Source organism: Nelumbo lutea, chromosome 1 (genome assembly GCF_056320005.1).
Source record: "Nelumbo lutea isolate HS-2025 chromosome 1, American lotus-T2T, whole genome shotgun sequence".
NCBI lineage: Eukaryota > Viridiplantae > Streptophyta > Magnoliopsida > Proteales > Nelumbonaceae > Nelumbo > Nelumbo lutea.
In genome coordinates this window covers 36,475,508-36,497,740 of record NC_142684.1, presented here as the reverse complement: position 1 = coordinate 36,497,740, position 22,233 = coordinate 36,475,508, and the positions used below count along the sequence as shown (strand labels likewise).

The 22,233-nt window shown below is 37.5% G+C and overlaps 1 protein-coding gene across 3 annotated transcripts; it reads left to right on the top strand.

The window, feature by feature from the left end:
- The first annotated feature begins 753 nt into the window (after positions 1-753).
- On the top strand, positions 754-18,017 carry LOC148874284 (alpha/beta-Hydrolases superfamily protein). Of its 3 annotated transcripts, none has more exons than XM_088964440.1 (4): positions 755-940; positions 1,243-1,535; positions 4,609-4,750; positions 17,345-18,017. In XM_088964440.1, the coding sequence occupies exons 2-4, from the start codon at positions 1,442-1,444 to the stop codon at positions 17,874-17,876; spliced, it is 768 nt and encodes a 255-aa protein (XP_088820566.1). In that variant the 5' UTR covers positions 755-940; positions 1,243-1,441; the 3' UTR covers positions 17,877-18,017. The 3 variants fall into 3 exon arrangements, with proteins under 3 accessions (XP_088820565.1, XP_088820566.1, XP_088820567.1); XM_088964441.1 differs by having other exon boundaries at positions 790-940; positions 1,232-1,535; XM_088964439.1 differs by lacking the exon at positions 4,609-4,750 and having other exon boundaries at positions 754-940.
- The last annotated feature ends 4,216 nt before the right edge of the window (positions 18,018-22,233 follow it).

The window sequence follows — 22,233 nt, the reverse complement described above, 5'->3', positions numbered from 1 at the left end:
CATGCCAATAAATACCACAATAGCATGGATTAATCCAAGATAAAAAAAACTCATGGATGAAAAATTGGCTTGTGGTGTGGACCGATCTACAATTAGGAGCTAACCTAACACCCTAACATGTCGCGGTGCGTTTGTAAATGAAATATAACATGATTAGACGACAATATGAAACTTTAGAAAAAAAAATCTTTGGTCATTTTATACTCACACAGTTCATACAACACTTTTCAATTGTGCTGAAAAGTAGGGGTATCCACGATTCGGTTAACCAAACCATGGGAAATTTTTACAAACCAAACCGATACCACCAGTTAATCGGCCCATCGGTTTCAGTTTTTCGGTTTTTATATTTATAATATATATTATATAAATATATGTATAATATTATATTATAAATAATAAATGATATATAATATATTATAAATGTTACAAAAAAAATATATAATATATATAATATATAAAAAATATGTGACATATATTAAAAAAAATATATAAAAAGTACATATAAATATATATACCAATCGATTTGATTAACTGCATTTTTCAGTTCGGTCTAATTTTTCGGTTTTTTTCGGTTCGGTCTAGTTTTTCGATTGTTCGTGGACACCCGAAAAGGGCTATGAGAATGGTGTAAGCGCAAATTTTGTTCCTCACTTTGGCATAGTGTTTGGGTTTCGCGCCGAAGTGGTGGAGCATCCGAATACCCGGTGATTCTCAACCATTTAAAATGACGAAGCATCAAAGCGTGAAAATTATAAACAAAAACGAAAATCAGCAAATATCTACGTCCTCTGCCTCCTCCTCTGATTCTCTCAGTCCGTGTGGGGAGATGAAGTCGGTGTCCGCCCTTTCCTTTCCCTTTTCTGCTCCAATAAAGATTCCTCTTCGTCGGCACTTCCTGTCATCTGCTGCTCTGCCTCGCCCTCGCTGCTTCCCTTCGGTATGTAACGTATTCTTATTATCGATTTCGTTACTTTTGTTTGTTACATTTCTTGAACACTGTACTGGAAGTGGCGTCTCTTCAGCCACTTCAAAGAATACACAAGAAAGCCTTTTGGTAGATTGCATTTGCTGGGATAGATATTGTGGTTATGTGTCTGAGGCTTTTATTCATACACAAGTTTTGCTTTAAGTCAAGTTTGTTTGATGCCCAAACATCTCAACAGTAGTTTTTTAGGTCGTATCTTTGGTTTTGTTGTAAAAGTTGCAGCTTTTGACTGTAACGCTTCAGTTCTTGTCCAGAGAAAATGCAAAAACAGACACCGGAGATGCTCTTATTATATAAAGGGTTTGACCTACAGAGTGTACTGCAGTAGTCAAGTGAAACTAGAAAACGGGATAGATGATGAATCCTGTGAATTGGTTAATGGGGTGGAGCTTATCTTAGGTGAGGGTGCAGACAGCATCCGTGCTTATCTGCTCAAGGCAGTGAAGAATAATAATGGAAACGGCATACTTCTCTTGTCCGATGTTTATGGTTTCGAAGACTCATCTACAAGGGATTTTGCATACCGTGTTGCCTGCAACGGTTACAAGTATGTACTTGTACTCTTACCTTTGAGCAGTGATGTTACATTTCTTCTTTATGATGACCTGTTGTTTCTGATTGAATGCCAAAGATGCAATTGCTTAGGAAGAGTTCAAGATATTCACAATGCATGGAAGATAAAGAAATGGCTAAAGGTGATCTGTTGTAGTGTGCCATCACTCAGAACTGAATGTTTGGAATGTTATTAATCTAGGAACTTATTCTGACCAAGGACCATTTGAGCTATCAATATATTTAGAGGATTTTGGGGTAAAAACACTTGGAAGGGCCATTTTCAATTTCATGATCAACCCGTGTTGGTTCTCAATACAAAAAACCAAATGTTTCACTATCTATACAGAAAATAATTCCCTTACAAAGAAGGGAAGGCATAGGAAAACACCTGATAATCCAATTAGCAATCATATCATTGGTAGCAATATGCCACTATTTTTTCTACACCTTCCTCCTTCCTTTCATGTTTCTACCTTTTACTTTGCAACCTGAGAATCACCTGATCAACAGAAACATTTTGACACAAATTTTCTGCAAACGGAACTACAGTCAATTCTGTTTACTTATCCTATTAATAATACAATATGTCCTTGCAATCGCAGAAACTATTGTCAATTCAGTTTACTTACCCTACTAATAATAGGCTAAGCTCTTGCAATCACACAACCCCAGCCAAAGGCTAGTACACCCTTATTAATTTAAAATCCTTTTCAACTTATACCAAAAGAAATCCATTTAACCTCCTCATCTAGAAAGATTCTAGACCAAGCAGTTTCAATAAGATCCTTAAAAAGTAGATCCTACAAAGAATTTAACCAGAGTTAGAGTCCTCATTTCAGAGTCCATATGGGATACTGATGGGTTTGTCTTAGTTTTAAAGCAATTAGAAGTTGATTTGGGTCAGTTTCCTAATCCAAATTGGAGTTTGTAATGGGGCATCCAAGTTGATAAGTTGAATCTATAAATAGAGTCGTTATAATTACAATTACAAAAGGATTGATTAGATGAAATAAAGTATGGTTTGGTAAATTCTGGTTATTGCTATGAAAATTTCTCTTTTTTCTCCATTCTCCCACTTCTTTTAAGCAATCTATCTGCTTGCTGATTACTGTAACAACAAGAGTTCTTTCCCCTTCTATTTTCTCACTTATTCTTTGATGGAAAGAAAGCTGTTTACTTGCTTCACCACACAAAGCCCTCACCAGATCTGAAATTTGTATGACCCCTATCCTGCCCTACATTACCATCTAGACTTCAATGGTATACCAATTCTCATTAGGATGATACATTGAAAAGTGGATGCCCTAAAAGCATGGTTTCAAATGTCGTGACATTTCGCTAATGTCACCCGACATATGTCGATGTCGAGGCTCACCGACATGGAAATGGATGGTAATATAAAAATTACATTATTTCGGTCGACATTTCCTATATTTCATAAATGTTGACCAAATCGGTCCAAATAATCAAAAAAAAAAGACAGTTTTTCCTATTATGTCGACTGGATGTTGACTAATGTACATTAATAATATAATATATTAGTATATTATATTAATATAATACAATATATTAATATAAATTATTCCATTAATGATTTCCATTTAATATTTCAAATAAAATATTTATTAAAAATAATTAACAAAAAATAAAAACAGAAGAATAAATTAATTACTTCATAATATAAAACATAAAATATTTTTCAAGTAATAAAATATTAACTAGTTAGTATTTTTAAAATATTTATTAAAATCAGAAAATGCTTATTAAATTTTATAATAAATCATATTCTAAATTTAATATATAAAATCAGAATAAATTTATTAAATTTTATTCTAAATCATAATTTATTATAAATTTAGTATTAAAAATAAAAATAAATTCGTTAAGTTTCATAAGAAATCAGAATTTATCATAATCTTAATACTACAAAAAGGAGAATCAGTTTATTAAATTTATAATAAAACATAATGTATTATAACTAATATTTAAAAAATCAGAATAAATGTATTTCTACTTACTAGTGTGAAATAAATATATTAGAATTTATAATAAATAAAAATTAAAAATAAGAAAAGAAAATATCGGATATCCTTGTAAAAACATCAAAATGCATAATAAATCAGTAAATCGTCATTTACTAGTTTGTTATTGATCTTAGTTTCTTAGCTTTATATAATAGTTGGGAATAAGATAATAGTCTAGAAATATGTATTAATGCTTCTTTTATAATTTTACAAAATATCATTGCATATTTCCGCATATTTCATAATATTTCCACAATGTCTCTAGTTTTTACAATATTTCCCCTCGACATTTCCGATATATGTCCTATATTTTGGTAAGCGGCATTTTCATCGACATTGACATTTTAAACCTTGCCTAAAAGTTAGAAATGTAGGAAATAATAGTGGGTAGACCAGCATACTAGAGACATGAATAGAGGATTTCTTTTTTTAATAATCACTACCTTGAACATCATCTCCATATCCCCTTAATGGGATTGACAATTTCAATAGCTCTTGAAAAATAACCTTGATGAATGGTATGGTGTGTGGAAGTTGTGTTTGCTATGTCCTAGTTTATATTTGCTTAGCAACAAGAACATTAGTTAAGGAATGCTTTGAAGTAAGAAATGAACAGATTGTTAGGAATCTTATCTTTAGGCACTGACCATCAGAAAGAGAGATGGAAGAATGCATCCTTTTAAAAGATTGGAGAAGAAAATTTCACTAGTATTACCAGATGTGAAATGGTGGAAAGAGCTAGTGGACTATTAAGATCAATTTTCTGATTCACTGATTAGAAATCAGATTGAATGGTCTGAGATAAAGAGGTTTGGAAAAATTCAATACCTCCAAGAGTTGAAGCATTTGCTTGGCTCCTTTCTCTTGAGAGTATTCTGACATTAGTCATTGGAGAGCATCTGAAAAGAAGGGGTGTGTAATGAAGAGGCTGTTTATCTTTTCTGTGATTGTAGTGTAGCAGATTCTGTTTGGAAATTCTTTGAAGGATTGTGGAAAGATGTTTTTTTCCTTTTTCCCCTTGAAACTGACCAGCGTTTTCAGGCAGTAAAAAGGCAAAATTTCTGTGGGTGTGGATCCATTTGCAATCAGCTGGGGCATTTGGAGGGAGAGGAACAGAAGAACTTTTGAAGGGAAATTTGAAGATGCTAGAAGAGTTGTGGCTTATATCGGGTCTTTCATTATGGTTTGGCTGTTCACTCATCATGAACAATTTTCCTACTATTTATAAATGCATAAAATTCAGAAAATCTCTTGCTTGTTTCATTGATAAATTACCACTTTGATTGATAGTCTGGTTTCTATAACAACTTATTCCTGGATAGGGACTTGGGATGATCTCCTTCCCTATTAGTATACTTCTGCAGTTATTAGGATGAATTGAACTTATTTTATATAATAAGACTTCCCCCTTTGGGTTCTGATGAGAGGGTGTAGACCTCCAGTTCCAATGGTGTGTTTTATTCTTTCCTCAAACAGCTAGAACCAACCAATCAAAGTAAAATGATACAAAACTTCAAGCATGTAAATATGTAATCAATGTAAAGCAAAAAAGGGGGTTCAAGTTCTAAACAAGAAAGGGCATTTAACTTTTTACAAGAGGCATTTTATTGACAAAAACTTGGACAGGATGGCGTGATGTAGTCTTTTGTTTGAAGGTTAATAGAAGCTTTAAAGATGGGAATCCAATAACATCATGGAGCAAACAGAGAATAGAAAATGACCCAATATAAGTCTCATGAAATGCCTAATTATCAGTTCAGCACTTAAACCAATTTTTCATAAAAAAAAAAAGAAATCATATTACCCAGGTTCAACCATTTGGTAGATACTAGTAGTGATAAATTTTTTAAGTAGCCCTCACATTCATCGACTATGATTATTCAAAATCAAATATATTTCATGCTAAATAAATCCCAAAGAACACATAAGCCAGGGAAGAATTTCACATGGCTGGATGCAGTAACTCAGTAGGTAAAAAGGTGAGAATGAAAAAATAAGCAAAATAGTAATAAATTTAACACTAAATGCAAAGGGAACTACATTAATCATCCAAGAGTGGACGATTACTTAAACTAATCTACTTCTGATAAAAACAAGCAGTTTAACCAAGAATTGAGAAATGATTAAACAGATAACACCACTCAAATTGACTAATGCATTACCTATTCTTTAACACAAAGTGATTAGTTGGGGGGTTTTGAAACATTGACCCCTGGATTGTGAACATGACACCGATGCTGTGAATTTTGATTCATCAATGAGAGAAATAGTTGCAGTCTCGGTTCAACTGTGGGTGGAGCCAACCTTTTGCTCGTAAACCGTGGGTGCCGTGATCTGTTATCGAGTACGACAGGGCAATGTTGAGGGCTGCTTTAAACTTACGTCCCTGTCCAGCTACACAAGGGAGAGTGCTTGAAACAGAGTATTATGATTTGATGGAGAAGGAAAATAATAGGGGCAGAAACATAGTCGTCAAAGTGGCAAGGTGCCCTTGGAGGCTCTCGTCACCTAATCGCCAAGTAGTTTTCTATAGCGTGTTATAAAAAACTTTTATATTCTTAATTTTTTGAGGTTATAATGATAAAATATACATTTTTAAACTAAAATATTCATTTTGTGTGTTTATATACTAATTTCATTTTATTATTTTCTTAATCAACACAAACATTTTATTATAAAATAGACATTTTGTGTGTTTATATATTAATCAACACAAACATTGCTAAATACTGTATTGAACCCTCAGAGACTTCGAAACCTGAACCAATAAGCAAGGAAGAACATAAAATGTTGTCCAATCAACACATTTTCTTATTTTTCTTTACTAATTTTGTGTGTTTATATATTAATTTCTTCTTCTTCTTCTTCTTCTACCTTTTCTTTTCTTCTTTTCCTATATCAGAAATAGTGGTTCAGCCCCTATATATATATTTTTTTAATTTTTTCCTTTCTTCTTTTTCTTCTCATGAATATGTAGGAATATGTTGATTTTCTATACTTAAACATGAAGTTTATACTTTTCTTATGAAAATTATGGATATTTATTAAGGAAATATGATTATGGAACCTAGGGAACTACCATATGATACATGTTTTTACTTAAAAAAATCCATCGCCTAGGCGACTAGGTGCCCCCTTGTCACTTAGCCTTGCCTTGGTGCCTTGAAAACTATCGGCAGAAAGGATACCAGGGATGACGATGTGGGGAGGAGAGAAGAACAATTTGGAGAAGAGGAAGATTGGTATAAATAAGAAACAAAGAAAAAAAGTCACAATATAATCAAAAGTTGCTGTGAAACGACCCAAAAGTGCTGAAATAAAGGGGGTGGTCGGCCTCTCCTACCGCCGTTTTGTGAGTTTTTGTAGCCATCTTCGAGGGATTAGGGATGATGAACAACATTTGAGGGATCTGAGTTCAACTTTCTACGCTTGAAGGCGCTGGTTGGATCTTGGAGCCATTGTTATGGTTATTGCCCTTCGATCTACTTTTGAAATCCTTCTCCAATGTATACTTCCGCTGAAAACCTGGATGCTATGCAAATTCCGTCTTAACCTTCATTGATCAGCCATGCATTGACCTCGTACACGAATAAGGAAAATAGCATGTTGGGAATCTGATACTTGGCAATCACAATATTGGAATGGGGCATGAAAAGAGGTCACCAACAAGAAAGAGAATTTTGGTGATGGCAGCGATGTTTGGAGCTTCAAGATGGCAGTGATGGCAGCGATGTTTCACCAACAATATCATGTTTGGAGCTTCGAGATGGCAGCGATGAGATCAAATCTCGTGATTCTGCAATGAAGTAGGTCGTCCATAACCAAGAGGATTTCGGTGATGCCGTTTTAGCTATTGGGAGTTAAAGGACCCAATCGAGAGACTGGAACAGGGTCCCATGAAACTCCACCAAAATTTTCCTTCAATCATGTAGAGAGATTGGGATGAATGGGTCCTAGCCCATTAGTGTCTTTCTTATTAGTTCTTTCATGTTATGTTTTCTTATTGGGCCTTTTCTTTATGGGCCTTTAGTTCTTTTTATGTTTTTGTAAGTTTAGTGCTGATGTGGACGCCTACTTAAGGGCCTCCTTGTAATTTATGTAACTTAAGTATGTTTTATAAAAGATAAGAGTAGGGGAAAGAGGAGACATTCGAACTCCTCCTTTCTTTCTCCTTTCTTCTCCAATCTTCCTCCTTCTTGCTGTTTCCTTCTTCTCTGATTTCTTTATTCTGAAATATTCTACTGATTTTATTAGTTTTGAATCATATCTTGGTATCAGAGCAGGTCTCTCTTCCCTTTCCTTTTTTTTTCTTTTTTTTCCCATACATCTTTTTTCTAATCGAAAGGTGTATGGAGAGATAAATTGCTGATTATCTAGAGATCTTGTTTGCCTAGTTGGTAGAGGGTTTGGAGAGTCAGAATCTGGTTGAAGATTGCCAAGAAAGTGGGACTGCAATTTTTTTTCCCAAAACCCTAGCCGACTAGAGAATTTCCAGTTACGGGTTGAAGAAGCTGTTTGGGTGTGGCGCTCAAGGCTTGGAGGGTTCCTTTTTATCTCCAAAAGTGGGCGGCTACAGTTGGAAGTCGTTTGGATAGCTCTGGTTTGAGTGGCTACATCTTATCTCTTTCTCCCTGGAGGCCAGGTACGGTGAAACCCTAGTTTTGGGGCTTTTGAGTGCTTGGCTAACCTTAGTTAGGTCTATAAAGGTTAAAAACATTGTTTTTTTTTTTTTTATTTTCCTTTGATTGATGGAGCGATCTGGAAGTGAGGTGAAGAAGATCCTGGTGTCGGGGGTTGGTCCTGTAGATTCCTTTTTTATAGGAGTGACTACAATTAAATTTGATGGAACAAATTACCTTGCGTGGGCACAATCATTAAGATCCATGTTTGTAGTAGAGGTAAACCAGGGTTTCTAACGGGTAGTAAGGCGATGCTGGATGAGTTTGACCCTACATATGAAAAATGGATGTAGGATAGCTGCACAGTTATTGGGTGGTTGGTAAATTCTATGCAGCCCCATATAAGTCAACACTATCTGTGGATGACTTCTTTCAAGGAGATTTGGGATAGTGTGACAGAGACATATTCTCAGAAATTAAATGTTGCAAGGGCCTACAAACTAAAGAGTGATGTGAAGAATTTAAGACAGGGGGAGAAGAGTGTGGCTGTCTATTATTCGATGTTGAAGTCACTATGGGCAGGAGTTCGATATTATGGAAACATTTGCATGGGAAAGCACCAAAGATGTCGAAATTTTTAGGAAATTTGTGGAAAGAAACAGGGTGTTTGAGTTCCTTATAGGACTCAATCTTGAATTTGATATTACAAGGCAGAATATCTTGGCCAAGGATGATGTGTCACTTGCATAGGCATACTCTATGGTGAGCAGTGAAGAGTGCAAGCGACAGGTATAGCCACAGACCCCACCTCCTCCAGAACATTTTGCACATGATGGAATAAAACCAACGGGGCTGAATGAGAAAAAGGAATTGATATGTGAATACTACAAGAAGTCGAAACATACTGAGGATTCTTGTTGGAAGCTTCATCCAGATCTTCTTCCTGAGAGGGTCCAGAACAACAACAACTCTAAGAAGGGTGGTCAGTTTGGAAAACCCAAGAATGCAAATGTTGCCACAGTGTCTGAATGTAAAGAAAAATCTATTGTGGAACAGTTGGCAGCAGTGGAGGTAGAATTTGAGGGATATGGGAAATTGATAAATCACTTGGAGTCTACTGTTGCATCTTCATCCTCAGGCACCCCCTCTACATCCTCTTTTGCCCATTCAAGTATTTGTGCTTTTGCAAATCATGCTACAATCTCAGGTAATCGTAGAATTCCTTGGATTATAGATTCGGGTGCATCAGACCATATGACTTGCCTACCCAACCTCTTTTGCTCATACCAGCTCCTCTCGGGTAGAGAGTAAGATTTCTCTTGCTGATGGGTCTCTTGCTCCCATATTTGGCAAGGGGAATATTAAAGCCTCTGATTCACTGGTTTTATCCTCTGTCCTTCATGTTCCCAAACTTAGCACTAACATTTTATTTGTTAGTAGTTTAATCAAATCATTGAACTGTATCATAACTTTCTTTCTTACTTATTGTGTTTTTCAGGACCTGAAGTCTCAGAGGACGATTGGGAGTGGCCGTGAGGTGAATGGGATATACTTGTTGGATGTCTCTGATCAAAGTCTTGGATTACCTAGTGGAGTTGCTTTGGAGTCTATTTTATCAGAGTCAATTAATAGTCATGATATGTCATTTCAGATTTGGTCATTTGTCTTTTTCAGCTTTGAGTCATTTGTTTCTAGAAATGTTTAAGGGAATATCCCTATCAAGTCTTCATTGTGAGTCATGTGAATTTGCTAAACATTGTAAACAATCTTTTTTAGTGAATAATAAAAGATTTGTTTCTCCTTTTCATATTGTGCACTCTAATGTGTGGGGGCCATATCATTTACCTGCTATGGGGGGCTACAAATATTTCATTCTTTTCATTGATGATTTCTCTCTACACATGGATTTACCTTTTGAAATCCCGGGATGAAGTACCAAATATTGTGCAAAAGTTTCATGAACTTATTCTTACCTACTTTGATACCTTTGGAGTTATTCATCAGAGATCCTGTTTCTACACTCCTCAACAAAATGGAGTGGCGGAAAGGAAAAACAAACATGTGGTTGAAGTTGCGAGGAGCCTTCTTTTTGCTTCCCATGTTCCTGTTAAATTTTGGGGTGATGTTGTTCTTACAGCTACATACTTGATAAACCGAATGCCTTCTCAAATTTTAGGGTTTAAAACTCCCTTTAGCTTGCTTTTTCCAAATGAAGATCTTTTTTCTCTTCCTCTTCAGGTGTTTGGGTGCACTTGCTATGTCCTTGTTCACAGTCATCAAAGACATAAGTTTGACTCTAAAGCACACAAGTGTGTCTTTTTGGGATATGCCTCTATATAGAAGGGGTGCTATTGTTTTGATCCAGTTCGTGGCACTCGCTTTGTTTTTAGAGATGTCACATTTGTAGAGTTAGTCCCTTTCTTTGGTACTTCTCTTGAGGGGGAGCATTCAGACGAGTTGTTTGCATTTTCACCATCTATTCCTCTTCCAATTCCCATTGAATCTTTCATAGAGTCTACTCTAGTTGAGTCATCTATCCCTGCACCCCCTCCTCCTACTCATCCCCCTTCTTTTCTTTCCCATCGTATTATCCAGAGGTGGTGCCAGAGACAGACTCAAAGACATGCAAGTTGTTTCCACGCCTTCAAATGTGCCTCTTGCTCCTCCCATCACTACTGAGATAACAGGTCAGCCCTCTTCTACCACTTTGGATACCTTCCCTGACCTTGATCTCCCTATTGCCCTTCGCAAAGGCAAACGGAAATGCACAACTCATTGTATTTCCAAACACCTGTCCTACAACTTTCTTTTCCCTTCCTATTATTCCTTCCTTGCCTCAGTTTTCACACATGTAACTCCCCGGTCTGTCCCAGATGCCTTGTCCAAACCAGAATGGAGAGATGCTATGTTGACTGAACTAGATGCTCTGCATAAGAACAATACCTGGGAAATTGTGGATTTGCCTGAGGGAAAAGAACCGGTTGGCTGTAAGTGGGTGTTCACTATTAAGTATCATTCTGATGGTACTGTTGAGAGATATAATGCCCGTTTTATTGCTAAAGGATATACTCAGATGTATGGTATTGACTACTTAGAAACTTTTGCCCTAGTAGCCAAGATGACTTTAGTTCGGGTTTTGCTATCTTTAGCTATTGCTTTTGACTGACATCTTTATCAGTTTGATGTAAAGAATGCCTTTTTGATTGGGGACCTAAATGAAGAAGTCTATGTCTTTACCTCTAGGGGTGTATGGGAAGGAGATGCAAGGAAAGGTTTGTAAACTGAAGAAGTCTCTTTATGGCCTTAAGCAATCTCCTAGAGCCTGGTTTGACAGATTTCAAGCTGCTCTTGTTGCTTTTGGATACACACAGACTTAGTCGGATCATACTTTGTTTGTTAAGAGGAGAGATTCCTTAGTGACCTTCCTGATTGTCTATGTTGATGATATTGTGGTTACAAGAAATGATATTCAAGAAGTTGTTCATCTCAAGAGTTTTCTTAACATTGAGTTTGAAACTAAAGACTTGGGAGAACTCAGATATTTCTTGGGAATTGAAGTTGTCAGATGTAAGGATGGTATCTTCATTTCTCAACGGAAGAATGTTCTTGATCTCCTTGCAAAGACTGGGAAACTAGGGGCTCAACCTGCTTCTACTCCTATTGATCTAAATCATAGGTTGTCAGCGACTGAAGGTGAACTATTGCCTGATAAGGGGGTGTTTTAGAGACTGGTTGGGAAGTTACTTTACCTTTGCATGACTCGGCCAGATATCTCCCATGCAGTTAGTGTAATCAGCTAGTTTATGCATTCTCCTAGAGATACACATTTAGTAGCTGCTGAGAGAGTTCTGTGCTATCTAAAAGGGACTCCAGGGAAAGGTATCTTGTTTGCTAAGCATGGGGACATGAAGCTGGAAACATACACTGATGCTGATTGGGCCGGATGTATTGATGATAGGAGGTCTACTTCAGGTTACTGTGCTATGGTAGCAGGGAACATTGTATCGTGGAGGAGTAAGAAGCAGTCTGTAGTGGCAAGATCTTCAACTAAAGCGGAATACAGGGCAATGGCACATGGAGTTTCTGAACTTCTATGGTTGAGATCACTTTTACATGAATTGGGTATAGACTGTGATAACCAGGCTGCTATCAACATTGCACACAATCCTGTTCAACGTGACAGAACTAAACACATCGAGGTTGACAGGCATTTTATAGGAGAGAGAGTTGCCTCATGACGAAGTTGATACTTAAGCATGGACCTTATGCTATATTATCTAGAGATCGGAGTCGTCAACCAAAGACTCTAATGCGAGTGCCGTAGAATCTGATCAATTAGTCAAGTCTCCAAAGGTCTAGAGAGAACAGTGAGAGAGAGAGGTGTCTTATGTGGGGATTAGGAGGGTTCTTTTTTCTTATATAGATAAAAGGCTAGGGTTTTTAGAGGAACACTAGGGAGAGACCCAGGAAACTTTCCCATCTTGGGAAGGTATTTAAAATTCGTTAAGTGCTAAATAAGTAAGAGACTCGAGGTTTCACCACGTGTCCATGAGAATTTCTTAGGATTGGGAACTCTTGTCCTTAGAGTCTGCATGTGAGCACATCTGAAGCTACAACCTCTTCTAGAAACTTGCTTGTTGCAATGTGGTCCCTCTTATGGGAATCGTTTTAGTATTTTGAGAGTGGCATCGCAAGGGTGTCTTCCGTAAGTGTGCATTTGGAGTAATATTGTTGCTACTGCAAAGGCAATGTGATGCCGTAAGAGTCACCACAAACTTTGGTGTTACTGCACATTGTGTATTCGTGATTCTGGATCATAGACATACAGTTGTGTTTATGTTATGGCGATGGATGTCTTTCATCACGATGGTTAACTCCATGTACTTACACCTACTTATGCAATGACTCTGAAATTTAACACATAAACAAACTATAAATGTCTATCAAGCCCTATTATTAGACCCTACAGAAAATTTATAAAATGACAAAAATACCCTTGGTGTTTAATTCAGTCCAAATCCCAAGTACCATCACTATGCCATATTAGGACCTGTTGTAAGGCTTCTTTCTAGAATAAGTCTTCAAGGGTGCTGATTGATTCATATCTCTCTCTGGCTTGAAAGAACTCGACCTTGGCAAATTAAAAGCATGGTATCATTCATAAAGATCTGGATTGAGACAAGAAAGTCTTCAGTAGTGATCCAAGAACTCTCAGACATAGGCTTGCCTTTGCACTTGACAAGGAATTTTGATACCCTCCTGTAGCAGTAGATATTATTTTCTCATCTAAAACATCCTCTGGAATGTCATTTGGAGCTGCAATAGTTGGAAACTTAGATATATGAGTCTTAAAAGAATCCACATGTTTTTGATAAGGAGTTAAGTCCTCATCGTTGAAGATATGACTAATTCCCATGTCATCTATCAATTGTAGAACATAGGCATTAGAACTTATCTTCTTGATGATTTTGTAAGGACCTGCACTCTTTGAGTAAAGCTTCTTGTACACACCTTTAGGAAGATGCTCTAGTTGTATACGTGCCATAACCATGTCTCCTTCATAATTTGCCAACCATCGATGAATATCAACTCTAGCCTTGTATAAATCATTGCTTAATGCAATTTTTCTCTTAACATCATCATGCATTAGAACTTCTCTTCTTGATGATTTTATAAGGACCTGCACTCTTTGAGTGAAGCTTCTTGTACACACCTTTAGGAAGATGCTCTAGTTGTATACGTGCCATAACCATGTCTCCATAATTTGCCAACTGTCGATGAATATCAACTCTAGCCTTGTATAAATCATTGCTTAATGCAATTTTTCTCCTAACATCATCATGCATCTCTCTTATGTGCCTAGCAAAAGCTTCTGCTTCAATGCTAGTACATGTATTTGGTGGTAAGGTAACTAAGCCAATTGGCTGCTTAGGCTAAATACCAGTCGCCACTTCAAACGGACTTCTTCCTGTGGATCTATTTACTGAGCTGTTATAAGCAAAATCAGCTATTGGAAGCACTAGATCCCATCTAGAAGTATGATCACCAACTAGACATTGTAAAAGATCTCTCAAGCTTCTATTTACTACTTCAGTCTGCCATATGTTTGGGGGTGAAACGATGTAGAGAATTTCAGCTTAGTATTGAGTAGTTTCCAAAGTGTTCCAAAAATAACTCATAAACTTGGTCTCTTGTTCTGATACGATAGTAGAAGGCACTCCATGAAGTCGAACCACTTCTTTGAAAAATACAGTAGCAATATGTGAAGCATTGTGTGTTTTGTTGCAAGGTAATATATGAGCCATCTTGGAGAAATGGTCCACCACAACTTAGATTGTATTGTGACCCCTAGTAGTCTTGGGCAATCCAAAGACAAAATCCATGGGTAAATCTTGCCATGGTTCATGAGGAATAGGTAGTGGTGTACATAGCCCAGTGTTTTGCTTTTGTCCTTTGGCAAGATGGCATGTCCTGCATGCTTTATTATACGAACAACATCATTCTTCAAACTAGGCCAATAAAACCTATCTTCCACCATAGCAATGATCTTATCTCTACCAAAATGACTTGCTACACCTCCAACATGTAACTGCCCAATAACAAAGTCCCGTAAAGAGGTATTTAGTAGATGTAAGCAAGTATCATAAAACAGATAACCATTATGTTGTGAAAAGGAAGGATACTCATCTTGTTTCCTAGCTGATAAGTCGGTATAGATGATGCTGAAATCCTTACAACCGTCATGGTCTTGCTTTAGTTGATCAAAACCAATGACTTGGATGTTGGTTTTGCTCATCTTGCTTCCAAGCCTAGTGGTAGTTTAGTTGAGTTCGATGTGACCCTCGAGCATAACCCTAGGCGGCACAACTAGGTTGCAAATGCTCTAAGTGGGAAGGCAATAGGTGAGATGGTGGCAGCAATCAGCTGTGGAGAAATTTTTTTTTTTTTGAAGATAACTAAAAAAAATTATTAAAACAAAAAGAAGATACAAGGAAAGGTGATAAGCAATCACTCAAAGAGAAAGAAATAAAACAAGAAAAACACCCAAGAAGATCAAAACAACAGCCATCCATCCCAACCTACCCACACAAAACCAACCCCTTTACACCTAAACTCTTATAACCTACACAAAAATGATACAAAATAGATCGAAAAAACCCCAATCTTCATATCCCAGAAACCAATGTCCTTAACAGTTTCCAATCACCCATACCCAACACCCAGCTAGAAACCAAAACAACAACCCAACCCCTAATTGACTCCAACTCAATCAGTCTTCTTGTTTGAATCTTGGATGCAAGCTTCTTGTTGTCTTCTGACTGCATATGTTTTCTTACTGCCTTGTTAGGCCCAATGCCAAACGGAGCACCTTTTAGCCTTGCAAAAGCCTTTGACATTGCTACCTGCTGATGACTTTTCCTAACCTTCTTCTTAGATCTGTATCTTCTAGCTGTGTTTAAGGTTCCTGTAGCTTCTTTCAACCTTGCGGCAAGTTCCTGGCCTCTATCCGGCCCTTCCTCCTCCTCCAAATCTTCTTCCTTTTCCTTGGTTCCATTCTTGCATCCTCCAATCAGCTCTTTTATCCCTTGAAGGACTAAATTACTTGAGTTACATTCAACCACTGGCTCCTTTCTTCCACTGACTTAAAAGCTTCCCTTGCAAACTCCTCCCGACCTAAAAAACCTTCTTAGATCTGTATCTTCTAGCTGTGTTTAAGGTTCCTGTAGCTTCTTTCAACCTTGCGGCAAGTTCCTGGCCTCTATCCGGCCCTTCCACCTCCTCCAAATCTTCTTCCTTTTCCTTGGTTCCATTCTTGCATCCTCCAATCAGCTCTTTTATCCCTTGAAGGACTAAATTACTTGAGTTACATTCAACCACTGGCTCCTTTCTTCCACTGACTTAAAAGCTTCCCTTGCAAACTCCTCCCGACCTAAAAAACCTTCTTAGATCTGTATCTTCTAGCTGTGTTTAAGGTTCCTGTAGCTTCTTTCAGCTTTGCAGCAAGTTCCTGGCATCTATCCGACCCCTCCTCCAAATCTTCTTCCTTTTCCTTGGCTCCATTCTTGCATCCTCCAATCGTCTCTTTTATCCCTTGAAGGACTAAATTACTTGAGTTACAGTCAACCACTCGCTCCTCTTTATTGTCATTCTCCCCATTTATTTCTTCCACTGACTTAAAAGCTTCCTTTGCAAACTCCTCCCCACCTAAGAAAAAAAAAACCCTAGAATCCTACTGACCTCCACTAGCTTATTTATCACTTTTTCAATGTCCTACTGACTTCCACTGACTTATCTCTTTGGTGAAGCCCATAGGAGTAGATACCACAGAACAGGGATCAAGTCTCATCCTGTGCAACATGGAAAAACCTATGTTCAGATGCTTCGGTTGCTCTCCTTAATCCACACAGGGATCCTTCTAGCAGATCTTGCATGTGGATTTATCCTACTTAGGTTGCACAGTTGAACCTTCACTTCTATTTTATTTGCTCAAAAAAATGAAAAAAAAAACAGAAAAGCTTATCTATTTTTTTCTGTTTGATGTACATTGATCTAGTTGAGACGCCTGTGATATCCTTTTAACATCAAATGGTCTAGTGATCAGATGATTATGATTGTCAGATTGACGTGTTCTCTTAGATTTCTGACTCAAAATAAGAGATTATTTTTTATGGTAAGTTCTGGATCAATGATGGCTGCATACAACAATATATAAAGTTATGAAGCTCTGTTATCCATCATTTTGCTTTGTTACAATTTGGTTCACTTGTGATCTTATAATGTGCCCCTTGATAAAATTCAGGTGGATGAATAGTGTAACAGCATTATAAGTCAAAACTAAGTTGCACAATGGTGCTATGTTGTAAATAGAGGAATGCAAGTAAACAATGGGTTTATGCAACTCTTGGAATCTTCTCTCTGAAGACATGGTGGAACCCATGAAAAGACACTACAAGATAACAAGACAGTTGGACATTCTGAAGTGTGAAGAAATCCAAGAACTGCATAAAACTGAATATACTATCTTATAAATATGACCTGAGGCTATCAGATCCTTGGAACATGTGATTGGATTAATTGCATTTTCCAACAACTAGTTTCAATATATTGATCAATTGAAGCCATTGCTTCCTAAGATATGCCTTCATCCATAATTGCAGTGTTCTAGTGCCAGATTTGTTTCGTGGGAATCCATGGGTAAAAGATAAACCCCGGGATGAATATGAAAATTGGCTATCGATACAGTCACCTGACAGGATATCCAAAGATATTTCTACATCAACAAAATGGATGGCTGATGAATTTGTAGCTGCTGGAATCACAATTAAGTTTGCTATCATTGGGTTTTGCTTTGGAGGTGCCCTACTGATAAAAACGCTAGCTGACGACCATGACAAATATTTTGGGCTTGGTGTTTGCTTCTATGGGACTCGGATGAATCCATCTCTAGCATCTAATATTCAGGTTCCTGTCCTATTTGTTTCTGGAGACGAGGACCCACTTTGCCCAGTCAATACCTTAATGGATATGGAGAAGTGCATCAGTAAAGGTTCTAGGACAGTGATTTTTGAGGGTCGAGGTCATGGATTCGCCCACCGGCCAAAATCTCCAGAAGAAGATTCAGATGCAGAGACGGCATTCGTGGTCATGAGAAATTGGCTGCATGAAGGCTTAGTTGTAAATGCTAATTGAGTTCTTTTGTACGTTGTACTTTTCTCTCATCTATTTCTCAGTAACGTGTTTCTGATGATAATGTCCGTGACTTTTTGTACTTGTCATATTCTTGCTTAATGTTAAGATAGCTCTAAATCCTCTGAGCTTATTATTGTCGTACCATGTGGTGTACAAATAAATACAACATTCACTTAATGTCCTCTTTAAGCTAGAACAATAAGGTTTACCGCACAGTGGCAACTGCAAATTGGGATCAAAAGGTAGAAAATATCTGGATTGAATAGATTATTGTCCTTTCTCTTAGGGCCTATTCGATTTTTGGATTTTCAGAGGGGGAAAAGTTGGTGAATGGGATTTTGGTTCCAATTAATCAAGACACCCATGTTCTTTTTTTCAGATTTATGTGAGGTTCACAGAAACTGGACAAGTGATACTTAAGGCTATGTTTGGTTTGAAGGAAAATGTGGGGAACGGAAGGAAAATGTAAGGAAACCTTTACAAACCTTGTATTGACTTTCCTGTCTTTTCCTTCCTTCTCCTACCTTTTCCTTCAAACCGAACATAGCCTAAGTGGTACCCATCTCCTAGGGGGAAAGCTGCTTGTCTTGTTTATCTGGAAAATAAAAGAACATGAGTAAATAGTTTCCCAAAAACGAATGGGGCATCACAATTTGATTACATCCCCCTCATAAATATAAGCATACTGACAAGAAAGGTGCTTGAGTGTTGATCTCAAAAAGACAGAATAAGGTGATAATTGATTCTAGAAAATTTGTCATGTAAGAGTTTGCTCTAGGCAATGGAGCATTGCGTCCTCTATTGTATTGGGCATGGGTGGGTGGGTGCTTCTTGATAGCTGCTGACCGGGCATTCCAGGCATTGAGGCCCTTGTGCAGCCAGAAGGTGCTACAAAGAGGGCTGATAGGGGTGAACGGAGAGTACCCGAGTATGGTCGCCCTTTCCAGGAGCAACTGCAAAGTACTCATCTTGGTTTACATTTGCTCCAATCAATCGAAGCGTGTTTCAAATTCATAAACCTTATGGGACAGTATTTCTATGTCGACTTGGTCGTTTATCTCCTGAGGAACATTTTCTTCAAGGTCTACATTGGGGTTTTCGGGGTTGGCATGTTTTTCAAGGTCTAAAGTGGAAGTTCACACCCAAATAAGTCCTAAAGCCAACCTCCACTGAATATGACATAGTGTATTCCTAAAGATGGTTCAGCAACATAATTTTCAGTAAAACTGCAATCCAACTTCTTGAATCGAACTAAGGAAATTGAGCTTGTTATTCCCTAAATTTTTCGTGCAAAAATCAGAAGAAAAACTGATCTATATTAGTCCCAGATAGGTAAGGTCGAACTGGGAGAAAAAAAGGGTGTAGAGAGAACCAGAAACTGCAAAATTATGAAGCTATCTTGGATTGGTCTGCCCCCTCATCTTTTATAATCTCTTATGGAGCTATCTCCTAATCTAATTAGGAGATAATCCACATCTAAATCAGATTTGGACTCTAATTAGAGATATACTTTATCTTCTTATAAAATTAAGTGCTCCGTACCTAGATCCAAAACCAGATTCGCCCCATGTCACGTTGTCATGTGAAAACTTAATTAATCATATTAATTATGGACCTTAGGCCCATCAACTATAAGGCTCATGACCCTAGGGTGTTGCATGGCCAACTTAGGCGTGGGACCCAACAATGGCCTCACATAATTCCACATGGGTTTGGCCCAACTTCTATGAAAAGGTTTGGCCGAATTCACTGTTAAACGTAGTGAACCCTTGAGCATGTCACTATGGGCTCAATATGAGCCTAACATTTACACTTAAATGATCATTGAATTCATCCATCTTATGAAGACTCAAGGATAATGAACTTAAGTAAGATAAATCCCATAAGGTAATCAACCCTTAGTAGTCTCTTACACTTAACCTCTCGGTCCATAATGGTCTCCCCTGGTTGTAAGGTACAGTGTCACACTCTCTGCTCAGATGGGTCCAGGAATTAAAACCTTTTGCAAACATTTTTCATATATATATAATATCATATAAATATGTTTTGCAAAACCAAATCTCATGCACAGTTGAAATCCACTACCGATAGTTTAGGTTTCCATCAGAGACTGTAAGCCCTATCATTCACTTTGTCCGACAAAGGGGGCGATCTAATCACTATGATTACCCACTCAAATGAATTCTTAAACTGCCTCAACATACCCAGTTTTGACTTTTAATGGGTCTCACTAGTTGGCTTATCAAAGACAACCCAATCCAACACTTAGTGCAATACCATAATCAAGTCTAGGGGTTATATATAACTTTTCAGTTTTGCCCATCAATTTTCAAGGTCTAGGAAATAATTGGAAAATGGTCTAGGTTCAGTGTTTTAACCAAACACACACTACATGTACTTTGGGTCTGACCCTAGCAGCTGAGACAAGCTGCCCCAACTTCTTTGGCAACATATCAGTGTCAGCCTTAGCAGGATAAATTCCCCAAGTCTATCCAACAGCTGAGAACATTATAAACTAACACGAGTCTCATAAGTGTCTAGTTTAAGCGGTAGTTTCACAGAAACATACCAATATCAACATGAAACAATAATGTACTTTTATTCATTTACAATAAATGTATATGTACATCAATCTGATTGGAACTAAGGGCTTACATTGTCTAATAATAATAACCAGAGATTCTGATGTAAATATGGTGGTAACCTAGATTGGGGTTTGTAGCTAGGCTTAAGCTTCTAAGAAAGGACATATTAAGGAAATTCTTGGATAGTAGGTTCTTAAAGTTCTCATGTCCCCTATGGTTTGCCTCCTCCCCTTTTTATAAAGGCAATCCCGAGGCTATATGGAGAAGAGCCCAAAAGAGGACTTTTCCAATTGAGGAAGGAGATCTTTGTCTTTATGTCAACCATCTGACAAACACCACTGGGGTTTCGCCGCTTGTCTAGTGAGATCCTTTAGGAATAAAGTTTTCTTTCTCTTGAGTTTTCTCACATAGCATGTGCAGGTTACGTCCCTTTATGGGTCCTCTTGTGGCTATATGTCAGAGGCGGGATCTCGGTCCAATTAGTGTATTCGAATGTCTCATTAATTGTTCTTGAGACACCTCATCATAATTTTCTATGACGGGAAGAGGTGTAAGTTGCTTGTAAACAAGCATCACTAGTCTCAGGTTTTATCCATCTCTCGTCTTGGCGTGAGCTGTTGTTCTATGCTCATCATAGGGTGCCAAGAGCATGTTAGGTTTGTCATGGACTTGCAGTGTTGTTTTATGCCCATCACAAGTCTCTGATAACAGTTTGTTCTTATCGTAGGTCTAAAGAGGTGCTTTATGCTCATCGCAAGTCTTGGATGACCTTTTGTGCCCATCGCAAATGCATAGGCCTTACATTACTTCGATGAAGTGTTGTTGTGCTATTGTAGAGGTGTCTCAGTTACTCTAGTACCTCAGACAACGCTTATTGCCTTGTTTAGTCTAATCACCCTACTCTCTTAGGTCGAGATCCCTTTATGTAGTCTTCGTTTAAGGTCCTTATTGTAATTCTAATAATGACGAGCTATATGTACTTACACTGATGATGATGAGCTACATGTACTTACAATAGCCTTGCCAATTACCTCTCCTAAGTGACTGTAAATTGGACAAAAATTTAATTTTTTTTGTCATTTTCAATCATCATCATTAGAACGAGAGGTGAGACACATGTAACTAAAATTTTGAGAAGAAATTCATGTGTCTGTAGTGAGGCAGATCCTTGATGACAACTTTGTAAAAAATTGTTTTAAATTCTTCTCCTCCTCCAAATAAAGATTATAACAATCTCTAGCTACTGTGTAGCATGAAGGAATTAGAAATATAGGTTGCATTTTACCACAGAAGCCACAGAACCCCTCCCATTCCACATGCTTGAAAGGTAATTCATCTATAATAACCATCTTAGCAAGTTATTTTCTGCATTGATCTTAGTCAAATTTGTAAGACACAAGTGATTGTGTAGTTCCCCCCTCTAGCATTTTGAAATGAATTCTCTAGTCTTTTGCCACTTGTCCAAAATATTAATGTTAAGAGGATACTGTTTACATATAGACCAAGTGATTACATATAGACAAGCTAGGTCTTTACCACAATAATTGCACTTTGCTCTTTATTCACTTTGTCCTTACACTCAAGCTTAGTAAAATGATCTCACACCCAAGATTTTTTCCTAGAAGAATAAGTGGCACCAGATTTTGAATCAAATTCCGAAATAATTGGGTTAGATGAATTACCAATATTACTTGAAGGCATAACTGAAGGATTTGTGCTTGTGCTTCTAATTAGAGGATTGCAACTTTGACTCTCTGTCATTGTATGGTTGT